Source organism: Strongylocentrotus purpuratus, unplaced genomic scaffold (assembly GCF_000002235.5).
Source record: "Strongylocentrotus purpuratus isolate Spur 01 unplaced genomic scaffold, Spur_5.0 spur5_scaffold_1, whole genome shotgun sequence".
Taxonomy (NCBI): domain Eukaryota; kingdom Metazoa; phylum Echinodermata; class Echinoidea; order Camarodonta; family Strongylocentrotidae; genus Strongylocentrotus; species Strongylocentrotus purpuratus.
The window spans coordinates 4,050,613-4,076,531 of record NW_022145594.1 but is presented as its reverse complement, the minus strand read 5'-3'; the positions used below and the strand labels follow the sequence as shown (position 1 = coordinate 4,076,531).

The 25,919-nt window shown below is 36.8% G+C and overlaps 1 protein-coding gene across 2 annotated transcripts in view; it reads right to left on the bottom strand.

Annotated features, from left to right (window-relative positions):
* Nucleotides 1–4,042: 4,042 nt before the first annotated feature.
* LOC589364 (cilia- and flagella-associated protein 91) overlaps nucleotides 4,043–25,919 on the bottom strand; it is a 32,824-nt gene continuing 10,947 nt past the window's right edge. The window contains exons 4-19 of one of the 2 annotated variants that reach the window (XR_004062577.1): nucleotides 25,558–25,701; nucleotides 24,324–24,511; nucleotides 22,908–23,085; nucleotides 22,264–22,421; nucleotides 21,577–21,759; nucleotides 20,691–20,831; nucleotides 15,211–15,326; nucleotides 14,687–14,758; nucleotides 13,089–13,235; nucleotides 12,124–12,345; nucleotides 11,415–11,563; nucleotides 10,396–10,478; nucleotides 9,007–9,138; nucleotides 7,029–7,207; nucleotides 4,261–5,193; nucleotides 4,043–4,203 (exon numbers count right to left, since the gene is read on the bottom strand). Coding sequence is in view for 1 of the 2 variants with exons in the window: in XM_030977535.1 (XP_030833395.1) it covers nucleotides 4,342–5,193; nucleotides 7,029–7,207; nucleotides 9,007–9,138; nucleotides 10,396–10,478; nucleotides 11,415–11,563; nucleotides 12,124–12,345; nucleotides 13,089–13,235; nucleotides 14,687–14,758; nucleotides 15,211–15,326; nucleotides 20,691–20,831; nucleotides 21,577–21,759; nucleotides 22,264–22,421; nucleotides 22,908–23,085; nucleotides 24,324–24,511; nucleotides 25,558–25,701 (2,944 nt within the window). In the remaining variant the exon portion in view is untranslated. Of the gene's footprint in view, nucleotides 5,194–7,028; nucleotides 7,208–9,006; nucleotides 9,139–10,395; nucleotides 10,479–11,414; nucleotides 11,564–12,123; nucleotides 12,346–13,088; nucleotides 13,236–14,686; nucleotides 14,759–15,210; nucleotides 15,327–20,690; nucleotides 20,832–21,576; nucleotides 21,760–22,263; nucleotides 22,422–22,907; nucleotides 23,086–24,323; nucleotides 24,512–25,557; nucleotides 25,702–25,919 lie in introns of both variants that reach the window. The other variant, XM_030977535.1, reaches the window with a different exon arrangement.

Below are 25,919 nucleotides of genomic sequence, written 5' to 3'. Positions count from 1 at the left end.
TAATTTTGAACCACCATTCAAACTTCAACCCCTGGACAAGGAATCACTGTATAAAAATCGGGTAGTTGTTGATCGGGAGGAGAAGGGGCTAACTGTTCAATAATTATTTTCTTCATGTTTCTTTTAGATCTAAAACACTTCCAACTCTACAACCTTCCATAACCCTCCCAAGTTCTCAACTCTTCACTCTTTTTTTTTTTCCCTCTCAATGTCATCCCGCCCGTTCTCTACTTCCTTGCTTCTTTTCTCATTATCTTTATATATCTTTCTCTTTCTGTATCTTTTCTTTAAATATATCTCTCTCTTCTTTATTTCTATTCCTGCTATCTCTCTTTACTTATTTATCCCTTTCCTTTTCTCTCTCTCTCTCTCTCTCTCTCACTCCCTCTCATTAAAGATTAAATATTGGGTAGTCACAATCGAATGTTTCTTTTGCCTCCGTCTTTAGACAGAGCTTCTCTCTGCTCTCTCTCTATCTCTCTTTCTCTCGCTCTCTTTCTCTCTATTCCACTCGCTCTCTCTGCTCTCTCTCACTTTCATCCTTATTGTTTTTCCTTTGAGATAGAACTGTTGAGAAGTCAAACTAGAAAATTTGTCTCACCTCTCTCTCTCTCTCTCTCTCTCTCTCTCTCTCTCCTTTATTTACGTTGAAAAACAAATCTTCACTCTCTCACAAATGCACATTACATGGCTGCTACAGATAATAATGGTGAATAATGCTCTTTTACTTTCCACATGAAAAATATGACTATCATTCATTGACAGAAGACTAAAACAGGAAAATGAAAAATAATTTGAAAAAAATGCTTTGTTTTGCTTTTCTTATAACATTTTATTAAGTCTTCAAGACAAGATGATAACACATGAATATAATTTGTACTCCATATAGGAATCGTGCAAAAAGCATAACAAAATATACACAAACATTTGTTAATAAAATAAATTGAACTGTCATTAAGTCACAGGAGTATGTCTAAGCGGGATAGCCCAACTCATGGACAAATATTTAACATTATCAAGTGGTTTTCAGGGGATAAAAAAAAAACCATGATATAAATGTAAATCCCAAAGAGAATGACACAATATAAGATTTTACTTTCAAAATATAAAATAACAATAATCATTTTGAATTTGCCCCCAAACCCCACCCTTGAGCATCTAATTTGATGGTTTAAAATGGAACCATAATTTTTTTTTATCAAAGTGTACAAACCTTGTTTCTAAATAACCTAAATGGATTCAATAGATTCATTAGAAAGGTAGAATGGGGTTTTCAAGTAATGCACAATTCTTCCATTTTTAGGTTGTAGCTTTCATATTTACCTTCCGTAAACTCCTACAAAGCTAGCGCTATACGATTACAACCTCAGCTCTATAAATTCTAAAATTTAATTTAACTATTCACTTTTAAAGCCATTTCGCCAGCTCACTCGATGTAATTTTGAATAATAGACGATTGATGTAGATGTATTCAGTTCAAACATATAATATGGTCAAAGATGGTCAACATAATATACAGGTGATAAATACATTCATTCCCAAATGAAAAAACAATATGCATACAACTTCCAATTAATATTCATATATCTATTTACAAAGCATATTTACAAAATGGATGGATTTTCTGATAAATATATATAAAAATGCTGGATTTTTACAGGGTAACATCAATCTAAGCAGGATAAAGCTATGCAGAGAAATTAACACAAAGCAAAGGAAAACCATAGAAGTGTTAAGTACCAAAGTTTTTGTCAGTCAGTTTTGGGAGGGTTCAGAATAAACAGAGGATCATAAGTGCAAAAGAATATCTTCTTTTTTTGTGTGTGTGTGTTTTATGTGGCCTACCTGTACATAGAGGCAAAGTTTGCAGTGATTTGAATTCTGAAAAAAAACTTCTTTCAATCTTGATTAAGAAATAAGAAAAGAAAAACGTTTCTAAAAGAGTGAAAAGCACAAAATGAATGTTCTACGTTTTCCCAGAACTCAACCTTCTCTTTAACCGGGGATAAAAATCACATGGTTAAGGTCCAACCAATACACCAAAGGAAGCATGATGGGTCAGCGGTAGAGCAGTGGTCTCGTAACCAAGTCGAGTTGCTTGTGCCCTTTGGTATAGGCATTAATACTCATTATAAAAGTACCTCGGAGAGGGCTTTTAAAAAGCTGTCGGTTCCCTGTTTGCTTTCTTACAAGTAAAAACATGCTTTCTTTAATCACCATCAATAGATCTTCATTAGTGAGTTAACAATTGCTACATGCATTGGACATGGAAACAAAATACTAGTAGCTCAAAGTAGGCCTATCTACATCAGCTCAAGTTTTCCAAATAACCTGATATTTTCAAAATTGCGTCTTCACAAGACCGATATGCTGATCACAAACTAGCTCGGACGGGCGCAAATTAGCCTGCTATTTCGGGATCTGGGGGAACAAGACCAATATTTCTTGGGATATTTTCTCGACCAAATGTACCGCTAATTGCAACTTCAGGCTGATGGAGACGCAAATTAACTAGTTAATTCGCGATCGGGATAGTTAAAATAGCTGGTTGTTATTTGGCAAACTCGAGCTGATGAGGGTAGGCCTAGAGTGGCGTATTACACTGAAACGAAAATGTAATAAAGCACAAAATCAAAATCTATCACATACATGTACAGTAACACTAATATACTTTCACAGAAATCACACGATAGAGTACCATTGGCCAATTTCATACAATGTGTTCCATACAAAACATGACTTTTATTCATTTACTTTTGACATAAAAATGACCATCAAATTTTTTTTCATTTTTTGGATAAAAGCCATGTCGCAAGGGACACCCTGAATGGAAACGCCTAAATCAAAGCTTGTGTTCAGATATGACGTGGTAAAACACTACAAAATACAAAAAAACGCCACTTGTTTTAACGAGTAAATGATGCAGTGTGCCCATGAAAGGTCCTCCACGTATAATACACATAGCTTTGTGTTTTAAGATGAAGAGATGTAAAGCGTATTACACCTACGTCATTAAAAAAAAAAAGCTACATTTTTTTTAATAGACTATATGAATAGTCAGTGTGCGCATGAAAGTCCTACCGGTACTCGTATTCATCTACATATAGCTTTGTGTTATAAGATACAGATATGAAAGCATATTACACCTAGCTATGTCTTTTTTTTTTAAAGCTACATTATTTTAAATAGAGTAAATGAACAGAAAGTGTGCGCATTAAAGGTCCTACACGTATTCACTCACATATAGCTCTGTGTTATAAGATCGATACACAAATGTAAAGCATATTACACTTATGTCATCATTAAAATATTTGAAAAACGCAGAAGTTCACCATCTCATATCTGAACAATGCTTTAGGAATCTACATTACAATAAGTAACTTACATCACATTGACATTCTTCAAATTTGTGTACAGCTCTATACATATCAAGGTGTGTGAAGCAGTGATGACTAGCTTTGCTGCAGTGATCGGTGAAAATACACAATTCAGCGCTTATTAGTATGTTTTATTTACAATTAGTACCTCATCTACTATGTGCACAAGATCAGTTAGATTTGGATAATGGAAACAGGTCCATTTGTAATACTGGAATTCAATTCAACTGTTTGTCCTAAAACGATGACCGACACAATTTTCTTCTGTGACCAATTCACAAAGTCCATAATGCATCAGATTTATCTCAATTTCATCATCCAACAACTTGAATTTCCCCAAGAACACAGCTTTATTTTCATTTCAATTCAATTTTAAATGACTAAATGACTGCATCCACTATAAGGCAACATAACAGTTCCTTTCTTATAATGCCTTCTCTCTCTCTCTCTCTCTCTCTGTTTGCTCTTTTTTTTGGGGGGGGGGGATTAGGTTAGGTTATGTTGTTTCAATTAATTATAAAAGCATAGAACGCATAAAACCCTCATATATTTTTACTGGAGTTTTAGTAGCATCTGCTCTGAATTTGCAATTGAGCATTATTTCATGAGGTTGTTTTTTTCAAATTCAATTCAAAATGAACATTTATTTCCTTCCATTCCATTCCATCTGGTACAAAAATTGCATCAAATAAATTTCAAATGTAACATTTTGTATTTTTTATTTCGTTCCTAGATTCAAATGCTGGAATGTTGCTGGTTCAATTTTATCTGACTCTAGTTCCAATGATTAACAAAAGATGCAAGACTACATCAGGCACAAAATCAAACCATGGATTTGATGTTTTCTTCTTCTTTTCACTTAGATAAAGATAATGTAAATCAACAAAGAATTCTAGGTCTTAAAGGTATGAACAGTTATAACTAAATTGTTTGAAAATCATATAAGAGGGAAGTATGGATAGCTTTAGCGCTCTCCTTGTGTAGCAGAATCTGTCTTTTGCCTGACCTCAGCCTGAACTTCTTCTACTTCTGCGGTTCCTTGCTGATCTTCTGGTGGTGGTTTGGTGGCTTCCTCCATTGGTACTGCTGCTGGCTCTGAGGTGCCTTCGCCCTGAGAAGGTGCTTCTGTTGGTTGGGCGGTGCCCTCCTCTGGTGCAGCTGGGGTCTCAGTTGGTACACTAGCCTGATCTTCGGTGATGGGTGGTTCTTGTTTCTGCCCTGCCGTTACCACTTCCGGTGGTTCAATGGTACCCGTGGTGCCACCTTCCGTGCTATCTGCTTGTGCCTCTGATGGTGCTTCTCCCTGCTGTGCTGCTACAGCCGGTGTCTCTTCACTTGCAGTTGGTGCCTGTGGCTGGTCAGACATGCCCTCTGCCGGTGCTGCCTCACTACTAGTTGGTGCCTCTGATTGATCAGACACACCCTCCATTGGTGCTTGTGTGTCTACTGGTGGTGCCTCTTCACTACTAGTCGGTGCCTGTGGCTGATCAGATATGTCCATTGGTGCCTGGGTATCTGATTGTGGTGCCTGGGTATCTGATTGTGGTGCCTTGGTATCTGCTGGTGGTGGCTGGGTATCTGCTGGTGGTGCCTGGGTATCTGCTGGTGGTGCCTGGGTATCTGCTGGTGGTGCCTGGGTATCTGCTGGTGGTGCCTTGGCATCTGCTGGTGGTGCCTGGGTATCTGCTGGTGGTGCTGGTGAGCTGGTCGCCGGTGCTTGTGTGTCTTGTGGTGGTTCCTGACTCTCCATGGCTGGTTTGCTGTCTTGCTGAGGTGATGATGGCGGAGCTGGTGATGATGATGGGGATTTCTTTACCTGGATTTTGGGATAAAAATACAATATATCACCAAACATATTATGGGGCGCCCCTGTATTCACAATTCTTGGACAGGATAAGGCGTTTCCTAAGACCACTCTCTTTGGTCTGTCACTTAAGAAACTCTGTATCCACAGACTTCGAAAATGATTTATGTATTTATTATCATTTTAAGATTTACTATGAAATAATCATTGATATTAAATAATTCAGCTTCATATTTTGTAAAATGGAATCTGATATTACCTCTTTAACCACCATATATACCGTGGCTTACATATATATTATCTCATCTATTGTATGTTTATCATATGTGTATGTTTATCACTGTCATGTAATATTTCATTTATATATCTGTATCGCAATACTCTGTAACCAGTGGAAAACAAATTTCCTGAAAAGGACAATAAACTATTATACTTATACTTATATACTTAAAAGAAATGTTAATGCAGCTCACCTACAAGATAATTCTTCTTCTGTGAAAATAATGATTGGGTCATTTTCCAGCAAAAAATAGTTGGATATCTTCACACATTTCAAAAATGTAACTCACAATAAAATGAGAATGTAGGAACCTTCATGGGCTTAGTATGACACAATAAAGTGAGAAGCATTTTGTTTTCATTTCTAAATAAGTATCAACAAAATTAATAATTTCTAAAATAAATTTCTACAACCTATCATCTCTGTAGGGAAGCAGTCTTAGTAATCATAGCAAAAGATAAGGGTGCATTTAAATAAAGAGGTAATCCCGGTTTAAAAGCTTGACAGCATTAGTAGTATACACCTAAAATCGTACTACAGATTTAATAGTAGACTTACATGCGCTCTGACAATTGCATACTGTTTACTTGTATTATTATGAAAATCTATATAATGTATTTTTATATCATGTAAATACTTTTTGTAAAGATATATGCATCGCAGCCTATATCTTTAAAAATAAATTAAGCATTATTATTATCATACTACACACGTGTACATGAGGAGAATAAGTTTGCAAAAGAATACAATGAGATACACAAAGAAAAAAGTAGCTGTTTCAAAATACTCACACTTTATCAAACTTGAAGAAAGGAAACAGAATTGAAGAATGCTTTTAGGGCTAGTGCAGAGAGAGAGAAGGCTGTTTAAATCACCGCAAATCAAACAATTAGAAAAGAGAGGAGAGAATAAACACAGTTATCTGTTAGAGTTGTCAGCAAAGGATTCAACAGAAGTTTAAGTAAAACATGAAATCAACAAGGGAAGAATCATTTGATATCAAAGGTATGTACGTCTTTCATTTCCATAAGCGATATTAAAGAGCTGCAGTAAGATTTGATATTATAGTCATTCAAGCTACCAACTTTATCTATTCATATTTAAACTCTCTCTCTCTTTCTCTCTCCTTCCCATTACCCTCCACCTCTCTCTCTCTCTCTCTCTCTCTCTCCCTCCCTCTCGCTATCTCCCCTCTTTCTCTCTCTCGCTATCTCTCCCTCTCTCTCTCTTTCCCTCCCTCCCCCTTGCTCTCACTTTTATTCTCTCTCTCTCTTTCTTTCTCTCCCCTTCTCTATGACTCTCTTTATGAACACGAACAGAATAAAACAAGAAGTAGAGAGATCAAAATCCTCAAAATAACATCCGGTGAATAAAAAAGAAGAAAATTTTTCAATTAAGAACGGTCAAAAGGCAAAGAAGAAGAATGGTTAGAGAATTAGAGAATCACACAACACAACAATATCATCAGAACCCAATTGAGTGCTTTTTTGACAGGGTGAATTTGTTAGAAACTTGACGGTAGGGGTATATTGTCAAGACAAAGAGCGTCGTCGAAGCCTGTCCTCACCTTTGGTGAACCTGCCCTACTTCCTCTCTGTGATCCTTCTGCCGACCCCTTCCTGGCGCTGCTAGGTCTCGATGACCCCTTGGATGACCCTTGACCTTTAGCTGCACCGCTGGGTGGACGAGAAGTGACCTTTTGACCCGTCGGAGATGGAGTCTTTCTTTCAGACTTGGATGCAGATGCTATTTGAGGAAAAGAAGGAGAATGAAGAAAAGAATTCATGAACATCGATATCAAAATGAGAACAAATTTCACAGCAAGATTTAGGAAATCTCTTACGGCAGAATTAGCGATACGGTCTATTTTGCATATATGTTTTAGACAAAAGTGAGAAAAAGTAATGCCTCTTTTTTTTTCTTCAACTGAGCACACGGAGAAAACAGACATACATGTAGGAGGAGCAGAGAACAGCTGAGCTCTAGAAACCTGAAAATAACTTTGGAGTTCTAAATAAAAAAAAGCACTGCCGAAAATGCGAAAGATCTCCCTTGAGTGAAAAAGAATTTTTGTACACAGCTGACACAGATGATCCCAATGAATAACCAACCTCTCCAGATCGATGATCGTCCAAAATTGCACGTCAATTTTTAAAATGTGGACTGTTATCAACCTCAAAGATGTTACAGCAATAAAGAAGGAAGATCAGAGAGAATAGATTCATCAAGAAATAGTAGGATGTTTGTCACAAGATGAAGCCTGGACTGTTATCTACCTCAGAGATGTTACAGCAATGAAGAAGGGAGAGAGAATAGATTCATCGAGAAATAGTAGGATGTTTGTCACAAGATGAAGCCTGGACTGTTATCTACCTCAGAGATGTTACAGCAATGAAGAAGGGAGAGAGAATAGATTCATCGAGAAATAGTAGGATGTTTGTCACAAGATGAAGCCTGGACTGTTATCTACCTCAGAGATGTTACAGCAATGAAGAAGGGAGAGAGAATAGATTCATCGAGAAATAGTACGATGTTTGTCACAAGATGAAGCCTGGACTGTTATCTACCTCAGAGATGTTACAGCAAAGAAGAAGGGAGAGAGAATAGATTCATCAAGAGATAGTACGATGTTTGTCACAAAATGAAGCCATATTGATTGAGGGGGCGCAGCTGACCGAATACTAATTACTGCCGTAACTAGGTCTTAGTTTCAATATTGTATTTCATTTCATTATCAAGCTCAGACAGAAGCCCTAAGAAATATGATGGTTCAGAGTTATGTTCATTACATTCTCTTCAAAGGGGAAGCCATAGTATGTAGCTTATCGTTGTTTTGTTTTGTATTCTGTCTGTACCATTCTCTTGATTTTGCCCTTAATTGCATATGAAAAAAACAAAATATGATACAATTCTTCTTAATGAAAAACATGCAAATTCTAACTGCCATTAAGTATCTTGTTTTTTCAAAGTATCAAGAGAAAGATAATCTTTCTAATATCCTGTTTGTAATATTTATCGACAGGATACTGAAAACAAATTGATTTTTTTTTTAAAGATGGCCTCTTTGGAATGGCTACTTCTATGACTGACTACACAATATCATTGCTTTAAAGGGATTGGGTATCTTTGTCTTAGATTTTGAAACAAAATCCTGGATTTAGCTCATGCTGCAATCATAATTATAAACCTTTAGGTCAGTCAGGAACCCTAAGACTTTTACAAGCTGATCGCCTGTCTGATTATCAAGATATTTATGATTGGAAATCGAAATTTCATTTTTCGTTTTCCTAACACTCACATTGGTTCATAATGAAACACCAAAGGGGTAGAGAGAACACTAAGCACCGACACCCATTGGCTGCGACAACTAGACACTGAACTCACTCGGTCTAGACAGATGTTTCTCATCGGTGCTTGGTGCTTTGAGTAATTCAGAGTGTCAGGCATTTCTTAGCACAGTACATACACACTCACATAGGTTCATAATGATACACCAAACACTGAACACCCACAGTGCACCCATTAAACCTATACACTGAACTCACTTGGTCTAGATGGAGGCTTCTCATCGGTGCTTTGTGCTCTCAGAGGCTTAGAGTGTAAGCCGATGACACCCTCTGATTCTTTGTGGATGGTGCTATGTGCGGCAATGAGGTGCTTGCGCTGCTCTTGCTTCACTGCAGGGAGAAGAATAGGAATATTTCTTACAACACTCTCCTGGATTTGTTCATTTCATTTCATTTTGTTGATTTCCATTTCCAACAAAATAAAATAAAGTACATGGAATTGCATTGTACATAGTAAAACAAGGGAACCTAACAATATATTTGTAATTGGTCCACAGTGTACAACAGGCATATAAAACAGATTGGTTATGGAGGGGACTGCTGAAAATGACTGGTCTAATGTATTCATGTGTCTTTCATTTACTGAGACTATCACACGTTTTTTTAAATGAAAAAGCATGCAATAGTTTCCAGTACTATCCAACAATGTGTAAGTACTCTTAGAGGTTAGAGTGCTATCTCTGTATGCACGCAAAAGTAAGCCTATTAAACTTGGGATTTATTTGTCAGCGATAATGACACAAAATAAATCTTGAAATTAATTCTTTCTTACATCAAAGTACAAGGATCTAGAAGTGTTGTTGTATAAAACAACTGATGCATTACTTGTTTCATCAATTCACTAAACCATCTACTACCACCTGTTGTTGATTCTGTTTACGCACCTATATGCATACAGCCTCAACCCAAGTGCAGATAGATTGTATAAAGAACTCAATCGCATGTATCGTGGGTATATTAGTATTTTCATTTATGATTTAAAAATGAACACCCACGAATGATTTTAACAATAAGTTAGATATCAGTCATATCTTGTTTTCTTGTTTGCAAAATGGTTTGCATTCTCTCAAGAAAAGGTCATTCATATAGAGCTGCAGGTTCAAGATAATTTTACTCCGCAAATTAGAATAGAGCCTATAGAATGGCTTCAGTACTATTCATATTCATATTCATATTTATTCCATTTCCAACAGAAAGGTAAACAAAGAAATTACATTTTTTTCATACATAATTCATTTTTTCAGGAAACTATAAAAAAAAAAAAAAAACTTTGGACATAATAAAATAATTACAAGAAGTTCTTAATTTCTGAGGAAATGGGGGGGGGGGGGATCCACTAAAAAGCAGTGCTTGTAGTTTGTGGATCCCCCAGAAAAAAATATATAAATGTTTCAAATTTTGCCTACGAAGACTTAGAAAACACAAGACAATATTTCAAACCAACATACTATGTGCTGAGGCCCCTAGCTGTTGACCTATCCAAAACTTCACAGATTATTCAAGATGTACTATTTTCTTCTAATAAATGGCTATAAAGTGCTACTGGGATGAGCAAACCATTAAGAGAAAACTTGATCAAAATTGTACCTTTTTCTCTATTGGTGATCTTCTGGACCTCAGGAAGAAGGAACATCTGGACCAGTTCAGCTACGGTCTCCTTCTGCTCACCTCTGTAACATCACAAAAGATATGATTTAATTGACCATCTTCATATCCATAATCGTAATCCTCATCCTCCATCTGCATTAGTTTCAACAAATTCATACATACATGAGAAAAAATGCTCTTATTGTGCATGATCGACGGCCTCCTGTTTTCTCTGTACCTTATCTCTGTTTACCTGCTCACTCTTCTCTATTTTTCTTTCTCTCTCACTCTTTCTTTCTCTCTCACTCTCACTCTTTCATTATTTCTTTCTCTTTCTCTTTCTCTTTCTTTTTCTCTCCTCTCATCTCCTCTCTTTCTCTCTCTCTCTCTCTCTCTCTTTCTCCCTCTCCTGCTCTATCTCTTTCTCTCCTCTTCTCTCTCTCCTGTCCTGTCCTCTCATCTCTCTCTATCTCTTTCTTTCTTTCTTTCTTTCTTTCTCCCCTCCCCCTCTTCTCTCCTCTTCTCTCTCCCTCATTCTCCCTCTTTTTCTCCTCTCCTCTCCTCTCCTCTCCTCTCCTCTCCCTCCCTCTTCTCTCCCTCTCTCTCTCTCTCTCTCTCTCTCTTTCCTCTCCCTCTATTTCCTCTCTCGTTGACACCCTGCAGAAGGAACCTACTTCTGTTCAGATAAGTAAGCCACCTCATTGACCTGCTCGGCCCTCTTCTCCCCCTCTCCCTCTTCCTCTCCCTCCCTCCCTCCGTCCCTCCCTCCCTCCCTCCCTCCCTCCCTTCCTTCCTTCCTTCCTTCCTTCCTTCCTTCCTTCCTTCCTTCCTTCCTTCCTTCCTTCCTTCCTTCCTTCCTTCCTCCCTCCCTCCCTCCCTCCCTCCCTCCCTCCCTCCCTCCCTCCCTCCCTCCCTCCCTCCCTCCCTCCCTCTCTCTCCCACCCTCCCTCCCTTTCTCTTTCTCTCTCTCTCCCTCTCTCCTTGAAGAGCATGATCTACACCCTGCAGAAAGAACCTACCTCTGTTCAGATAAGTATGCCACCTCATTGACCTGCTGGGCCCTCTCCTGGACCTCCTGTCTGGCCTGGTCATCTGCTGTCCTGTCCATGGAGGTCAGGATGATATCCTCGAGGTACGTATCCACAGTGTTCTGATGGACCTTGACCAGCTGCACAACAGACACACAGACAAACAGAGAAATAAAACCATTATTGAGTGAACTTGAACTGAATATGTATTAGAGTACAACCACAGGACATGTTCAGAAATGTGTCTGGGCCCGTTGCATAAAACTTACCATTGATGGTCACTTTGCCATCAATGACAACTACCATGGTAACAGGGCTCAACAGCCAATCAAAATCAAGGTTTCCATGGTAGTTACATTGATGGCAAAGTTACCATCAATAGTAAGTTTTATCACCATCAACATCATTACTATCACCATCATCTTCATCATCAGTAATTTATATCGCCATCAACGTCATCACCATCATCACCATCATTACCATCACCATCATCATCATCATCCCTGTTATCCTCACCTGTTTGAAGATCTCATCCTCCTCTCGCCTCCTCCTCTCCTCCACCTGTCTCCTGCCAGACTCCTCCGCCTCCCTGACCCTCCACAACCACCACCATCATCTTCGTCATCATCATCAGTATCATCATCATCATTACCACCACCATCATCGTTACCACCATCATCATCATCCCTGTTATCCTCACCTGTTTGAAGATCTCATCCTCCTCTCGCCTCCTCCTCTCCTCCACCTGTCTCCTGCCAGACTCCTCTGCCTCCCTGACCCTGCGTCGTCTCTCAGCGAGCATGGCGAAGGCATGTATCCTGCGCTCCTCCTGGAGGCGTACCAGCTCCTTGCTCAGGAAGTCCAGCATGTCACCCAGGGCGGCCCCCTCCTGCTTGGACATGGCCTCATCAATGAACGATTCCTGTGGGTTGATCGAAGAAGACAACAGTTTAAAAACATTGTTTAGCAGTATAGCAGAGATACAAACCTTCATCAACAAAAAAAAGTATTCTTAAGAGCAAAAAACAGTATTTTTGGACAAAAAACAGTATTTTGGAAGAAATCTCTCACCTTAACATATCGCCCAATCAAGCAGCTTATAAAAAACGGCAGTACCACATATACCTGCATACAGTACACATGGGTTGTTTGCAATGTGCGCAATGTCGATCGACTTTGCAAAACGTAAATATCCTGTGGTGCTTTTTAAGACATGTTCACATGTGCTGATATCGTACCATCATAAGCGTACTTTATATGCACTGCATTTCACATGTTTGTATCTAAACAGATAGGTGATTACACGTAGCACCATTGCTGAGCTAGTGCAGCTACTTTCTTTATCCTCGTTTGCCATTCATTCAGTACACACATAAATCACAGTTGTTCATCGCTGCATATGTGAATGAGCCTTATATTATAATAATAATAATAATAATAATAATAATAATAATAATAATAATAATAATAATAATATAGAATATTTAGGAGCGCTAAAAACATTAAGTACCATAGCGCTTACAAATACAAATATATGAAAAGAGGACAAAAATTTACAGTACAGGAAGTTTATCACATAGATCATTGGGGGAAAAGGTGAGTTTTGAGGGATCTTTTGAAGGTGGCAAGACAGGTATATATAGTGGAAATAGATATTGGTCTTACCCTATGGTCATGTACTTGTCTCTGTCTCTGTATGTTAAGTGTAGCTTGTCTGTCTTGTTTCTTGATCTGTTGTTCTGCTTCCTGTAAGGCATGGGTGCTTCTCAGTTCATTGATCAACTCCTGTCTCTTTTCTTTACCTTCAAACATCTGAAAAGAGAACAAGAACAAATACAAATCAGTCATATTGTCTCCTCATAATAGTGCAACAACAACAATAGATACATTTATAATAATGGTCTTGGTGGATATTTTATCTGACTGTTAAAAGAAAGCATAAATGCTTGTTGGTGAGCAACCAGAGAACCAATGGCTTTAGGTCCTCTCCGAGAGACCTGGTGATGAATGCCTTACCAAAGGGCACTAGCACATTGACTTGGTTTCGAGCCCGGGTCACCGGATCACGAGACCGACTGAGCTATCGCACCTCCTCCTCCGATGATCATGATGATAATAATAAACAAATATACCATGCTCTGAGAGGATCTAGTTGAAATTATGGATCGAGGTGGTAGGAATAGTACTATTTCTGTTGCTGAGGAATCCATATTTTCACTAGTTTTTTGTTTTCTAGTATTCTAGTGGACTTGATCGTTCGATTGATCGATCACATATCTATGACGTCATCCATGGTATAGTGCACTATACCATGGATGACGTGACAGTATAGTTCTATTTTTCTTATCGGTAACATCACAGCAATTATGTTTGGTCACATGATACCTTGTTGACCAATCACTGAACAATATTTCATTCATCAAAAATATAATAATAATTATTGTAATAATAATAATGTATTTATATAGCTCATTTTCTATATACATGATTATATCCACTTTTTGATTATGTTGTTGGCAGAAGAGGTGAGTTTTGAGATGTTTTTTGAAGGTATTTAGAGAATGCTGGTTGCGAAGAAATCTGGGTAGGTTTATTCCACAGATTAGGAGCGGCAGTTGCCAATCTTAGCACCTTAGACACATATCCATCCCAGGAGATGCTTGAGGCACCTACAAAGTTCTAGTATTACCCTAGTATTACCCCAAAACAATCAAGGAGCAGATTCCTACCAGGTACTCATTTACTACACCTGGGTAGAGAGTAGCGAATGTAGTTTAATGTCTTGACGTGACGTACGTATCCGCTAAACTACCTCACCTCTATATAAAAGGGTATGAACACGTATTATGAAACCAAGATAAATTATTAAATCAGTCAATCAGCGGTTTAGACCATGATTCATGCTCACAAATATCTTTGTGAGTTCAAGCTTTTCATACTGACAAACTAGCTTGCCTTGTTGGTAACTATTATCTTCAATATATCTAAAAAAATAACATGATACTAAACTTTAATGATTGAATTATAAATATGATTAGTTTTTTTTTTTAAATCATAGATATGAATAAGTGGAGACAAGATTGTTGATAATTTATAAAGAATAGATGTGCAAACTAACAACCCTAGCTGCTACAAAAGAAGAGGGAAACAGATGTTTAAAACATTTCAGGTAAAAAGATGAACAGTACAAATTCACTCCCACTTAATTGAATTCAAGACTTAACAAAAGAAGTAGTTACTCAAGACTGTATTAGAGGACTTACCATGTTTTGTATAGCTCTGCCTCGGATGACTTGTTGAAGGAAGACGATTGCAAGCTCTCTCTCCTCCTCCACCTGAAATAAAGAAACAGAAGTTACACGTTTATACCTTATTTTAAGCTAAATGCATCCTCATTAATCAAGGAACTAAAATTATTACTATCAGTAGTTTCTGCTTTATTCATTCTTTATTTTTTCTTTCAAGACATTTTTTAGTCTCTCTCTCCTCCTATCTAGCCCAATCTTCCTTTGCTACGATGTATTCTCCCTCCCTACTTCTTTTTTTTCTCCTTCTCCTCCTCCTCCTGAGTAGCTGTCTATCACATTCATTTTTCCTAACTCATTCCTCCTGTGTTCATTATAACTTTTATTCACTTGATGCTTGCTAGTAATCTCTTTTCTCTCTCCCTCTCCCTACCCCTTTCTCTCTTTCTTTCTCTCTCTCTCTCTCTCTCTGTCTCTCTTTTGCTCTCTCTCTCTTCCTCTTTCTCTTCCACTTCAGTCTCACAAACACTGAAGGAACCTACCAAATCAGGTACTTCCACGGAAGGTGTAGGTGGTCTTGGTATCGGTTTCTCAATCTTCTGCAGGAACTTGAGCGGTTTAGGAGGCTCCACCCCTTTATTCTTTTGGTCCTTGATCCCTGAGGAGAAACAAGAAGAAAAAAATGTAAATACTACTGTTACAAATTTACATATTCTATGAATAATTCATAAATGGTAATTGTATGCATGCACGGTTGGTGCATTGGGGAAACAAAACACAACACAATCATGCTGGTGATAAAGAACCCATATTTCTTGTACTGTCTCCCGGTATGAGGGCTTGTGTTAGGGTGGAAGGTGCCAATGATGTTAGAATGATCTGGGCCCTGTTTCATAAAGCCTTTTTTCAATGAAAAATAACAAAAATCAGTAACAAATTTGCTGATAACCAATCAGAAGCAAGGATTTCAGTAGCTTATAACACAAATTGTCATTTTTCACTGATGACAAGTTTTGTGAAACGCCCCTCTGTTCCTCATATTGATCAAGCATCAACCTTTGGATAATGCCGTTATAATTATGTAATGAAGACCCTTAGAGATGTATACTGTAAGAAAAGCATGTACGGAATGGATTACCAGTAATTTACCTTACACTAAGGATCATCACTTAGCCTGAATTCACTTTAATCAATTTTCATTTGTTCCAAATCGTCTCCCTTCCCTTCCTCCTTTCTCTTCTCAATGCACTTCTCCTGCTTCCCTTCCCTTTAAATTTATTTATTCCACTTGTCCAACCTTTGTATTGTTCTACATTTTCTCCCTTCTGAAGAAAAACAAATTGTTTGTCTCTCTTATCATCATCTTATTTTTCTTTTCTTTTTTTCTACATTTCAAGTGCTGTATTAAAGTAACTTAAAAGCTTCTGAGAGGTCTTAAAACAAAAATTACTAATCACAGTTTGTAACCTTGAAGCACATAGATGCAACAAAGAAAAGCTCTACTGCTCTAGAACCGTGATAATGACCAACACTGCAGCACTATTAAAAAGATCAGCCAATAACAGGACAAGAAGTAAAGTGACAGAACAATACATGTAGTTCAATGGTAATTATAAGTTTCTCTGCATCTAGCAAAGAACACTAACTGCAAAGAGTGTTGGGCAAATAAATCATTTTGATTTTTTTTTTTTAATCCTGTTCATTATCTGAGTATCTGCCATCCAAATTTGGTTGCCCAGAGATTCAAAGACTGGGGAAACTCACTTGCATGTCATATCCTCTCAAACTTCAATTTCATCACCAAAACAATGATATATATTTGTTTAATCTCCCTATCAAAAAACATTACAACAAGCCCTGATGTTCACCAACAGAAACTAAACGACTTACATGGCAATGAAAAACAAATTTTCCAATTCCATCAACAACAGTAGCCCAAAGACCATTAAATCTCCCTATAATAAACAATTTAACAAGCTCTCACGTTCATCAACAGAACTTAAACAATTTACATGGTAAAAGAAGCAAACTTCGCAATTGCATCAACTACAGTAAAACTTCTACTTTTTAAATCCCCCCAATCAAAAACGTTTCCAACAAACCCTCAGTTCATCAACAGAAACTTAAACAATTTACAAGGCAATAACAAACAAACTCAGCAAATCCAATTTGTAAAATAACATCAAATCGGTACAATAAATATCAGCAGTAATTCACTGTAAACTGCAAACTACATTCAATAAACATACCTTCAGTGGCTTTTGCTTTTTTTACACCTAAAAATTAAATTGAATGGTGAAAAGAAATACACTTTATAGTAAATAGAAGATATCAAAGACGTTTTTTAATTTTTTTTCCATTTCTTTCTTTTGTGTTTGCCAATTTCTTCCTCCTTGTATTCTTCTCTTTCTTCTTATAAATCCAGAAAGTCAGATCTTTTCCTTTACTCCTTCAGTGAATCCATTTTGTATTCTCCTTTATCACTTTCTTCCTCTTAAAACTGCTTTATAGTTCTCTTCACATTCTCTCTGGTTCCTTTTCGCTTTTTACTTCTTTTTTTTCTGCTTCTGTTGCATTAGGTTATTCCTCTATTTTCTTATTTTACTACTACATGTCAAAACTTGTTGATAGTTGTTGAAAAATTGAAATTATATTTTCTGCATTACAACTTTACAAGGAATAATTACTTCTTATCTCATTATATGCATTATAATGCAACTAAAAACACACAGATTCTATAATTGACATTGACCGACACTGCAGGAAACAAAACAAAAACCCAACAGAGATTTCTTTAAAACATGTACATGTAGATTTTTTAAAAACGACAAGTGTCAGGAAGTAGTTTAGCTTGTTTGAGTGTGTACTCTGATGTTTAATTTGTATTATTTTATTTTTTTCGTTTCTCTTCATTAACTATTTCTAGAAATAAACATCTACAGAGAAAGCAAACAACTGCAAAAATTACCCTTTCTTAAAATAAACTTAATCATTTGGCCAAACTAAGAGAATAAAGTACATCTTAACAAATTTACCGACAATAAATACAAGCTGCAGAAATCTACTCTCATCATTCATCAATTTCAAACACATCCTCTTTTTATCGAATTTTACATGGATAAACACAACGATTACTTAGCAATTTCATCAACAACAGAAGAACTTAGAATTTTTAAATCTCACAATCAAAACCATTCCAACAAACTCTCATGTTCGACAACAGAACCTAAACAATTTACAAATTTACAGACTCAGCAAAACCCAGTTGTAAAATAACATCACCGTGCAGTAATTCACCGTAAACTGCAAACTACATTCAAAATAACATACCTTTTGTGGCTTTTGCCTTTTTTACACCTAAAAATTATATTGAATGAAGAAAAGAAAAGACACTTTAATATGTAGTGTATAAATAAAAAAATATCAAAGACAGTTTTTTTGTATTACTTTTTTTTTTAGATTACCAATTTCTTCCTCCTCGAATTCTTCTCTTTCTTCTCATCCAGAAAGTCTTCTTTCATATTTTCCTTTTCTCCTTCAGCAAATCCTCTCCCCATTTTCTTCCTATTTTTTCTTCTCCTTTATTACTTCCTTTTCTCTTAAAACTGCTTTACTTCTCTTCTTTTTCTTTCCTCTTCCTCATCGCTCTTTTTTTCTTCTTCTGTTGCATTAGGTTATTCCTCTTTTTCTTATTTTACTTTAGGCTATTACTCTGTTTTCTGATAGTTGTTGAAATTATATTTTCTGCATTACAAGAAATAATTACTTTATATCTCATTACATGCATTGAAATGCAACTAAAAAAGCAGATTCCATAATTTACATTGACCGACACTGCAGGAAATAACAAGTCACCACAAAATTCAGGAGACAATTTCTTTAAAAACGTATACATTTAGATAAAGAATAGGAAATTGTCAGATTAAAAAAAAACATATAGATTTACTTTTTTTATTTGTTTATTTGTTGTTTCATTTTTTCTATTTCTTTTCTTTTCTCTTCCTTAACTATTTTTACATAAAAACTTACATAAAGAAAGCAAACAACTGCACAAATCACCTTTTCTTAACATAAACTCAAACAATTGGCCAACCTAAGAGAAACAAAGTACATCTTAAAGGTAATACAAAGTTTTGGTATAGGGTCATGAATTTGGTTCAAATGACCATATTGGAAGCGTATGCGACCCTACAATATTCAGTGATCGTTGTTACGGTTGAAATCAAATCTAAAGTGATGAAATTGTAAATAATAAAGTTTTTATGTTGTATAGCTCACTCTCAAGGTCAAGATATCAATTTAGCTTTAAAACAGTGTTTCTTTACTAATAATCAGCCGATTTGCTATTCCCGTTTGGAAATTATATATCACAACTGCATATTCTGACATTTTTATGGTCTCAGCAACCATTGGATGGCCGTATAAGCTATTTGAAATTTATCAAACTTTACCAGTAAATTATTATATCAAATTTTTCTCGAAGGCAGAAGTGTTTTAGGGGCCAATTTTTCTAGTGCTTATAGTACATCCTCAGGCCAGGGGCATCCAAATATATCAACATTTTAAAGAAGCGCTATTTGGCCATTTTCCCAAATTTCCCAAGACTTTGTATTACCTTTAACAAATTCATCAACAATACAAGATGTGCAGACCCTTCCATTACTACCAACCTACTCTCATCATTCCTCCATTCCAAACACATCTTCTTTCTCGATCACAAAGTTTTACAGGTAGAAACAAAAGAAAAATTATGTGGCAACATAACAGATACATTCATACTGAAGCCAGCTAGCCCTTCAATACATGGAAAGAGACAGCAAATATCGGCAGTGATTGACAGAAACTGCAAACTACACTATCAACCTACCTTTGACCAATGGTTTACTTTTAATGCCTAAAAGTCAACAAATTCATCAATGAAAGAAATTGAAGTATTAAATGAAATATGAAAATATAAAGAAAAGAGGGTAAAATCAAATAAAAACTGGAATAAACATTGAGAAACACAGCAACATCCATCTAGCAAACCTGACGCTTGCTCCTGTGACAATTGTTCTGCAGTAATTTCCCGCACTAATTGAATTCCTATACTTACACCCTAGATCCAGCCCTAGTATACCTTTCCCTTACCCTAACCCCATACCATAAAACATGCTTGGGTCGATTGGGCTTTGTCAGCCATGGGTCTGAAACTCTGAAATGAACTCCCTCTACAAATACCTCAACTGTCGTCAACAGAAACATTCAAATCACAACTGAAAACTTTTTTTTTTTTTTCGCTGTAAATATTGTACTTTTCCCTAAGCGCCATGAGCATTGAAAGGTGGACCTGTGCACTATACAAGCAGCCACTATTATTATTATTAATATACCAAATTTTACCAACCCTAACCCTACACATTTGAAGAAATAAAGCCTGGAGCAAGTGCCACCAAGGTAAATGTCATAGCATCAGTGTGAAAGAATATCAGGCCAGACAAGTCCACAAAGATGTTTCTTGACAGTTCTGTTCTTATTTACAAATACTGCAAAGGTTGGCAATAAGTACAAGGGTTAAAGAGAAGATTGAGTTCTGGGAAGAGGTGAACAATAATTTGTGCGCGTTATTATCATTGTTATTATGCAAGTGTGGAAGAACATCAGATAAAAAATGTTCCCTGAAAAGCATGGCTCCTCAAATGCTTTCTCATCATTTTGATGATTCCAAAACCTTGCAGTACTCACCAATAATCAAATGCTACATGATCAACCTTTTCTGATCGATTCCACAACGTTTCTTTCACAATGCAATTGCGTGACCAGAACTCAACTTCATCTTTAAAGCAATATTCGTAGGCCAATGTCCTCATTAGTGAGGAACATTAGCAAGGAAATGTGAATACTGTGATACCCATACCTGCTAGCCAATAGTTTTGATAATCTATTAACTCCTACTCTAATTGTTTCTGTTTCTGTTTTTTATCATTTTAATTCTTATATTTAATATGGGGCCGTGGTCAAAATTGTAAATTACTAGTCTTACCTTTGTATATCTCATTGAGTTCATTCTGTCTCCGTTGCTCTCGCTTGATGAAGCCAGCCTTGCCAGAGGATTTGGGTTTTGGAGCGATCACTCTGGGTTGGGTCACAAAGTCTGGGAGCGAGTTCTCAAGCTCTAGCAGACCTGAAAATGATGACAATAATAAAGATGAGCATGAATATCTGAGCACTCACCCCCAATAACAAAGAACAATAAAATGACAAATGAAAACAAGTGAAATTTTACTATTGAATATCACTTATGAAAATATTTTGCAAAGTAATTCAATACATCAGAAGTATGTAAGTCGCGGAAATGACTAGAAATTATGTCCATGAGGCTACATCTGGGCATTTGGGGTATTTATTGTACGTAATTTTGATAATGACCGGTAATTAGTAAAATAATGTTATAAAACATCATTTTACAAAACAAATAAAACATAATCTTAAAAACAAATAAAACATAATCTTAAAAAACAAATAAAAAAAATCTTATGAAACAAATAATACACATCATTTTGTTTGGGCATTAGTAAAATTACCCACACTCTGTACCTTCAAAACAGTCTAAACACCCCCAGCTATCACCACGGGCGTGTTGGACTGTTCCAAATGTACCTCGTATGGGTAATTCTCACTAATGCCCTCACTGCTGTGTATTATTTGTATACTAATGACCGGTCATATAGTAAAATCATGTTATAAAACATCATTTTATAAAACAAATAAAATATAGTCTTATAAAGCAAATAGCACACATCATTTTGTTTGAGCATTAGTAAAAGTACCCACACAAGGTACCTTGGGAACAGTCTAACACGCCCAAGGCGATAATTCTTACTAATGCCCTCGCTGCTGTGTATGATTTGTATATTCTTATCACATACCTTGGTATGTAGTGATGTACTTGCTCTTGACCGTGTACTGTTCAGAGCCCTTGTCCAGGAAGACACCATGTCTGGTCCTAGGGGCGTAGGCCTCTGAAGCGAACGCAGAATAGTCCTTGGTGATGTCACGTCTCTCCAGCTTGCCTTCGACGTTCCGCCTCTTCACGGTCAGCTTGCGTATAGCTGTTTATGAAAACGGTGAGAATGTGGTATTAAAAACAAGATCAGAGAGAAAAAAATGGTTTCATATTGACCTTGTACTATAAATTAAATTTGGAAAGGTCTCCAATTTTGTAAAGCAAAATCGCTCTGAAGAATATAGCCCCATCAATGCCATAACAACTGTTATTGCCAGCTTTTGCAACACAATCACATCATTGCCAGTCTAATCATCATCATGATAATCACAACAGACCACCACCATCATCATCATCACCACCACCATCATCATCACCACCATCATCAACATCATCATTATCACCATCATCATCATCATCAGCATCACCACCATCATCATCATCATCATCATCATCACCACCATCATCATTATCATCATCGTCCTTATCATCATCATCATCATCATCACCATCATCTTCATCACCACCATCCTCATCATCACCATCACCATCATCATCATCATTAACATCACCAAAATCATCACCATTACCATCAACATCTAAATCTTACATTTGACATGTTCCTTGCGGATCCAAGCGACCTTCCTCTCCCTCTCCTGCTGCTTCTTGGCCCAGAGCTTGTCCAGTCTCTTAGCGCTCAGCTTGGCGTGGTTCTCCTCACGCTCCTTCAGGATCTTCTGCAGGAGCTGCAGTCTGGCCTCCTGCAATCTGAAATACAGAGAGAAGTATTCAAATTTAATAACAAATTCATAGAGGTGAATTTAAGGGTCAAAGCAAATCGTGGCCTGGCTGGCAGAAGGGCGTTAGCTCAAACTTCAGGTCAAAAATGAAGCATTAAGCAGAAGGGCGTTAGCACTAAATCGCCTCAAACATTTATAAAAACTGACTTATTTCTGAGGGAAAAAATGTGGCCCTGTTCTACTATAACATTTCTATTAGTCTTTTAAGTTTGAAATCAATTTTTCGGGAGGAAAAGCAGTTTAAATATAAAACAAATCTTTAAATGCGAATAATTCAAAAAGTAGTTTTCGAGTCGCTCGCGCGCTAATGCCCTTCTGCCAGCCGGCTGACGAAATGTTGACAGAGAATATGGAGTGTCGCTAGTAATACAAAGGCCCTTTAATTAGGATTTCTTGATAACAAAGCCTGAATGAACAGTTCTTGTTACTTCTGAAGCATTGTACCATGACTTACTTCTCAATCTCTTCCTCTCTGAGAGTCCATTCCTTCCTCTCCATCTCGTCCATCATCCTCTTTCTCTTCTCCAGCTGAGTCACGTCACTCAGGGGTGGAAGAGTCGCCTCCCATTCTCTCTTAGCCCTAGCTCTCTCGATCATCTCCACCTCAGCAAGGCCCGCTGGTAAACCATGACCTGAAAATAGGATGAGCCATTGAAGTTATAACAGATTAATCTCTTAAAGGTATAGACCAGTTTTTTGGAAATGCCCCTCTTTGCCTCAGATTCTAAAAACTATCCTCGATTTAGCTCATGCTGCAATCATAATTATAAACCTTTAGGTCAGTCAGGAATCCTATAACTTTTACAAGCTCATCGTCTGTCTGATTACCAAGATATTAATGATTGGAATTAGAAAATGAGTAGGGTAAAACTGGATTTGTACAACTGAAAACATTGCTAAACAATGCCTTTAAAATGGAAAAAGACGAAAAGAAATATATCCTCTTTCCCAATTTTACATTTAATCAAGACTCGATACTAGCATATTTTTATGAGGGTAAGGTTCGCTTCACAGTTACCATAGCAACAAGGTCATGCTAATCGAGTACATGATCCTATATTGATTCATTTTCTAAAGGAAAACTAAGGATCACTTTGAATTTTAGAAGAATGTAATTCCCAATGCAGTCACATGAACACTTTGCAAAACAAAGTAAAACATCTATTTCAGAGTTTAAAATATTCTCTCAATCTAAGATGTTCAAGATTTGTCATCTCTTTACTTACTTAAAATTTGAGAAAATTAGATAGAAAATCTCATGGATTCTGAGCATTTTGGAGCAAAGTAGTTATTGTAGCATAAATATACACACAATAAGCCAGTTTACGGTTGCAGTCTGAGCATGAGCAGATAAAGGTCATTACTGAACAAATTGTGTATTACACGGAGACAAAATACTGGATACATGCTCATGGAAGTTATGTAATCCTTATTGATTTATGCACAAGCAGTGCACTCCATGATACACAGGTGGAAGTATTCTTTGAAGGGGAAAAAAAGGCTATTTGTGTAGCGCCTCCATCGCTGTTGGAGTGATTATTTCAAAATGTACAAAGTGGGACCTCTTCATGTTTTGAAGATCTGTGGATATTCGGGGTCATTTGGGACATGTCAGTGCTAACCGTAAACTTTTTTTTTTTTTACTCAAACTAGTTTTGCCGTAGGGACATTGCTTAATCCTATATACACAGAGTGAGCAAGAAAATGTCCCATTTTTAAAAATTGTATTATTTTAAGTATGTACAAAGTGGGACATCTTCATGTTTTGAAGATCTGTGGATATTTGAGGTCATTTGGGACATGTGCTAACCGTGAACTGGTCTATTATCATTTCATTATATAATATCCAATGTCTTGATGAGATTCATACCGAATGAGAGTGTTGCCAATGTGAGGAGCTCTGGTTGAGATCCTGGTCTAACGACATACTCCGGCGTGTAGGGGTCTGTCTGGGTCTCACTCTCCCTGTAGTCTGTCTGGATCTCCACGGTCCTGTGGAGAGGGGTCGGGGCTCTCTCCTGCATTACCTGATCAGACTGACCTCCCATATGTGCCAATCTATACATGCAAATCAATTTTAAAAACATGTCTCATTATGGATGACCCAACAAGATACAATACAAGATACAAAATATTTTTTTGGTCTTTGCAAACAAGTTACATAGAAATTTGGTTTCCACTGGCGTTACAGTAATATTCAAGAAAATACATAATGACAAGAAAAAAGTACATCAAGTTTATAGAAATAAGGAACAAATACATGCAAAAGGTAAATGTCTGATCACTAATATACAGTCAAACCTGTCTATAGCTACTGCCCAAGGGAAACACAAAAAGTGGTCTTTGAAGACAGGTTCCTTTAGTACCTGTTTCAATGAGAAACCATTTTTGAGGGGGGATGTGGTCTCTGTAGACAGGTGGTCACTAAAGCAGGTTTGACTGTATATATGAATATAATAGTAACATTTTTTAATTTTCTTACTACGATAGAGTGAAAAAATTAGAAATAATAGTTTCTGATTTGCGGAGGAAAAGCTGATACATTTAGACCGTTAGAAAACTCTGAACTACTATGTTTTAAAGCGACTCTGTAACATTTCCTCAGATTATGAAACTAAATTCTGGATTTAGCTCATGCTGCAATGATAATTATAAACCTTTAAGTCAGTCAGGAATCCCATGATTTTTACAAGCCGATCGCTTGTCTGATTATCAAGATATTTATGATTGGAAATCGAAACCAAATTTTGCGTTTGCCAAACGGTTTTCATATCACTACAGTTTATTGGGAAAAACGAGTATGGGAAAACCATTCACTCAAAGATTTTTAGTTTGTTGAGGCACTTTTTTTTTTTAGGGCTTCAATATTACACCATATCACAGACACTGATAACAGGTAGGGCCGTGCATCTCAGATTTAACATTGTTAAACGATGCCTTTAATAACAAAGTTATTTTCTTACTATAAAAGAGTGAGGAAGAACTACAAATAACTGTTTCTGATTAGCAAAGGAAAAACTGACACATTTAGACCATTAGGAAACTTTGAACTACTATGGTTTAAAGTAGATACATTAGTATTATTAGAAGTTAGCTTCACTTACGAGTTGTCCATGACAAATTCTGGAGGGACTTGTTGTAGGAATGGTATGATGGGACGTCTGAAGTACTTGTAGCGATTCTGACCTCCGACCTGGGCTTCGGGATGGTGAACGGTGGGCACCTTCAGGTCAGGGGCATAGTTGAATCTGGAGTGAAGAGGATAAATGAGTCATTTTATCTACATTTGCCAACCTTTACCTAGGAGACAATGGGCACCTGCTGTGATTACCCAGCATGCATGCAGTACGTATGACTATACATGTAGCACACATATTATTGAGCAAAATACACTTGTCATCAATTGCAATTAGTTTAGGGAAAAGATGAATGAGAGAGAGGCAAGTCATTAGTCATTTTATCTACA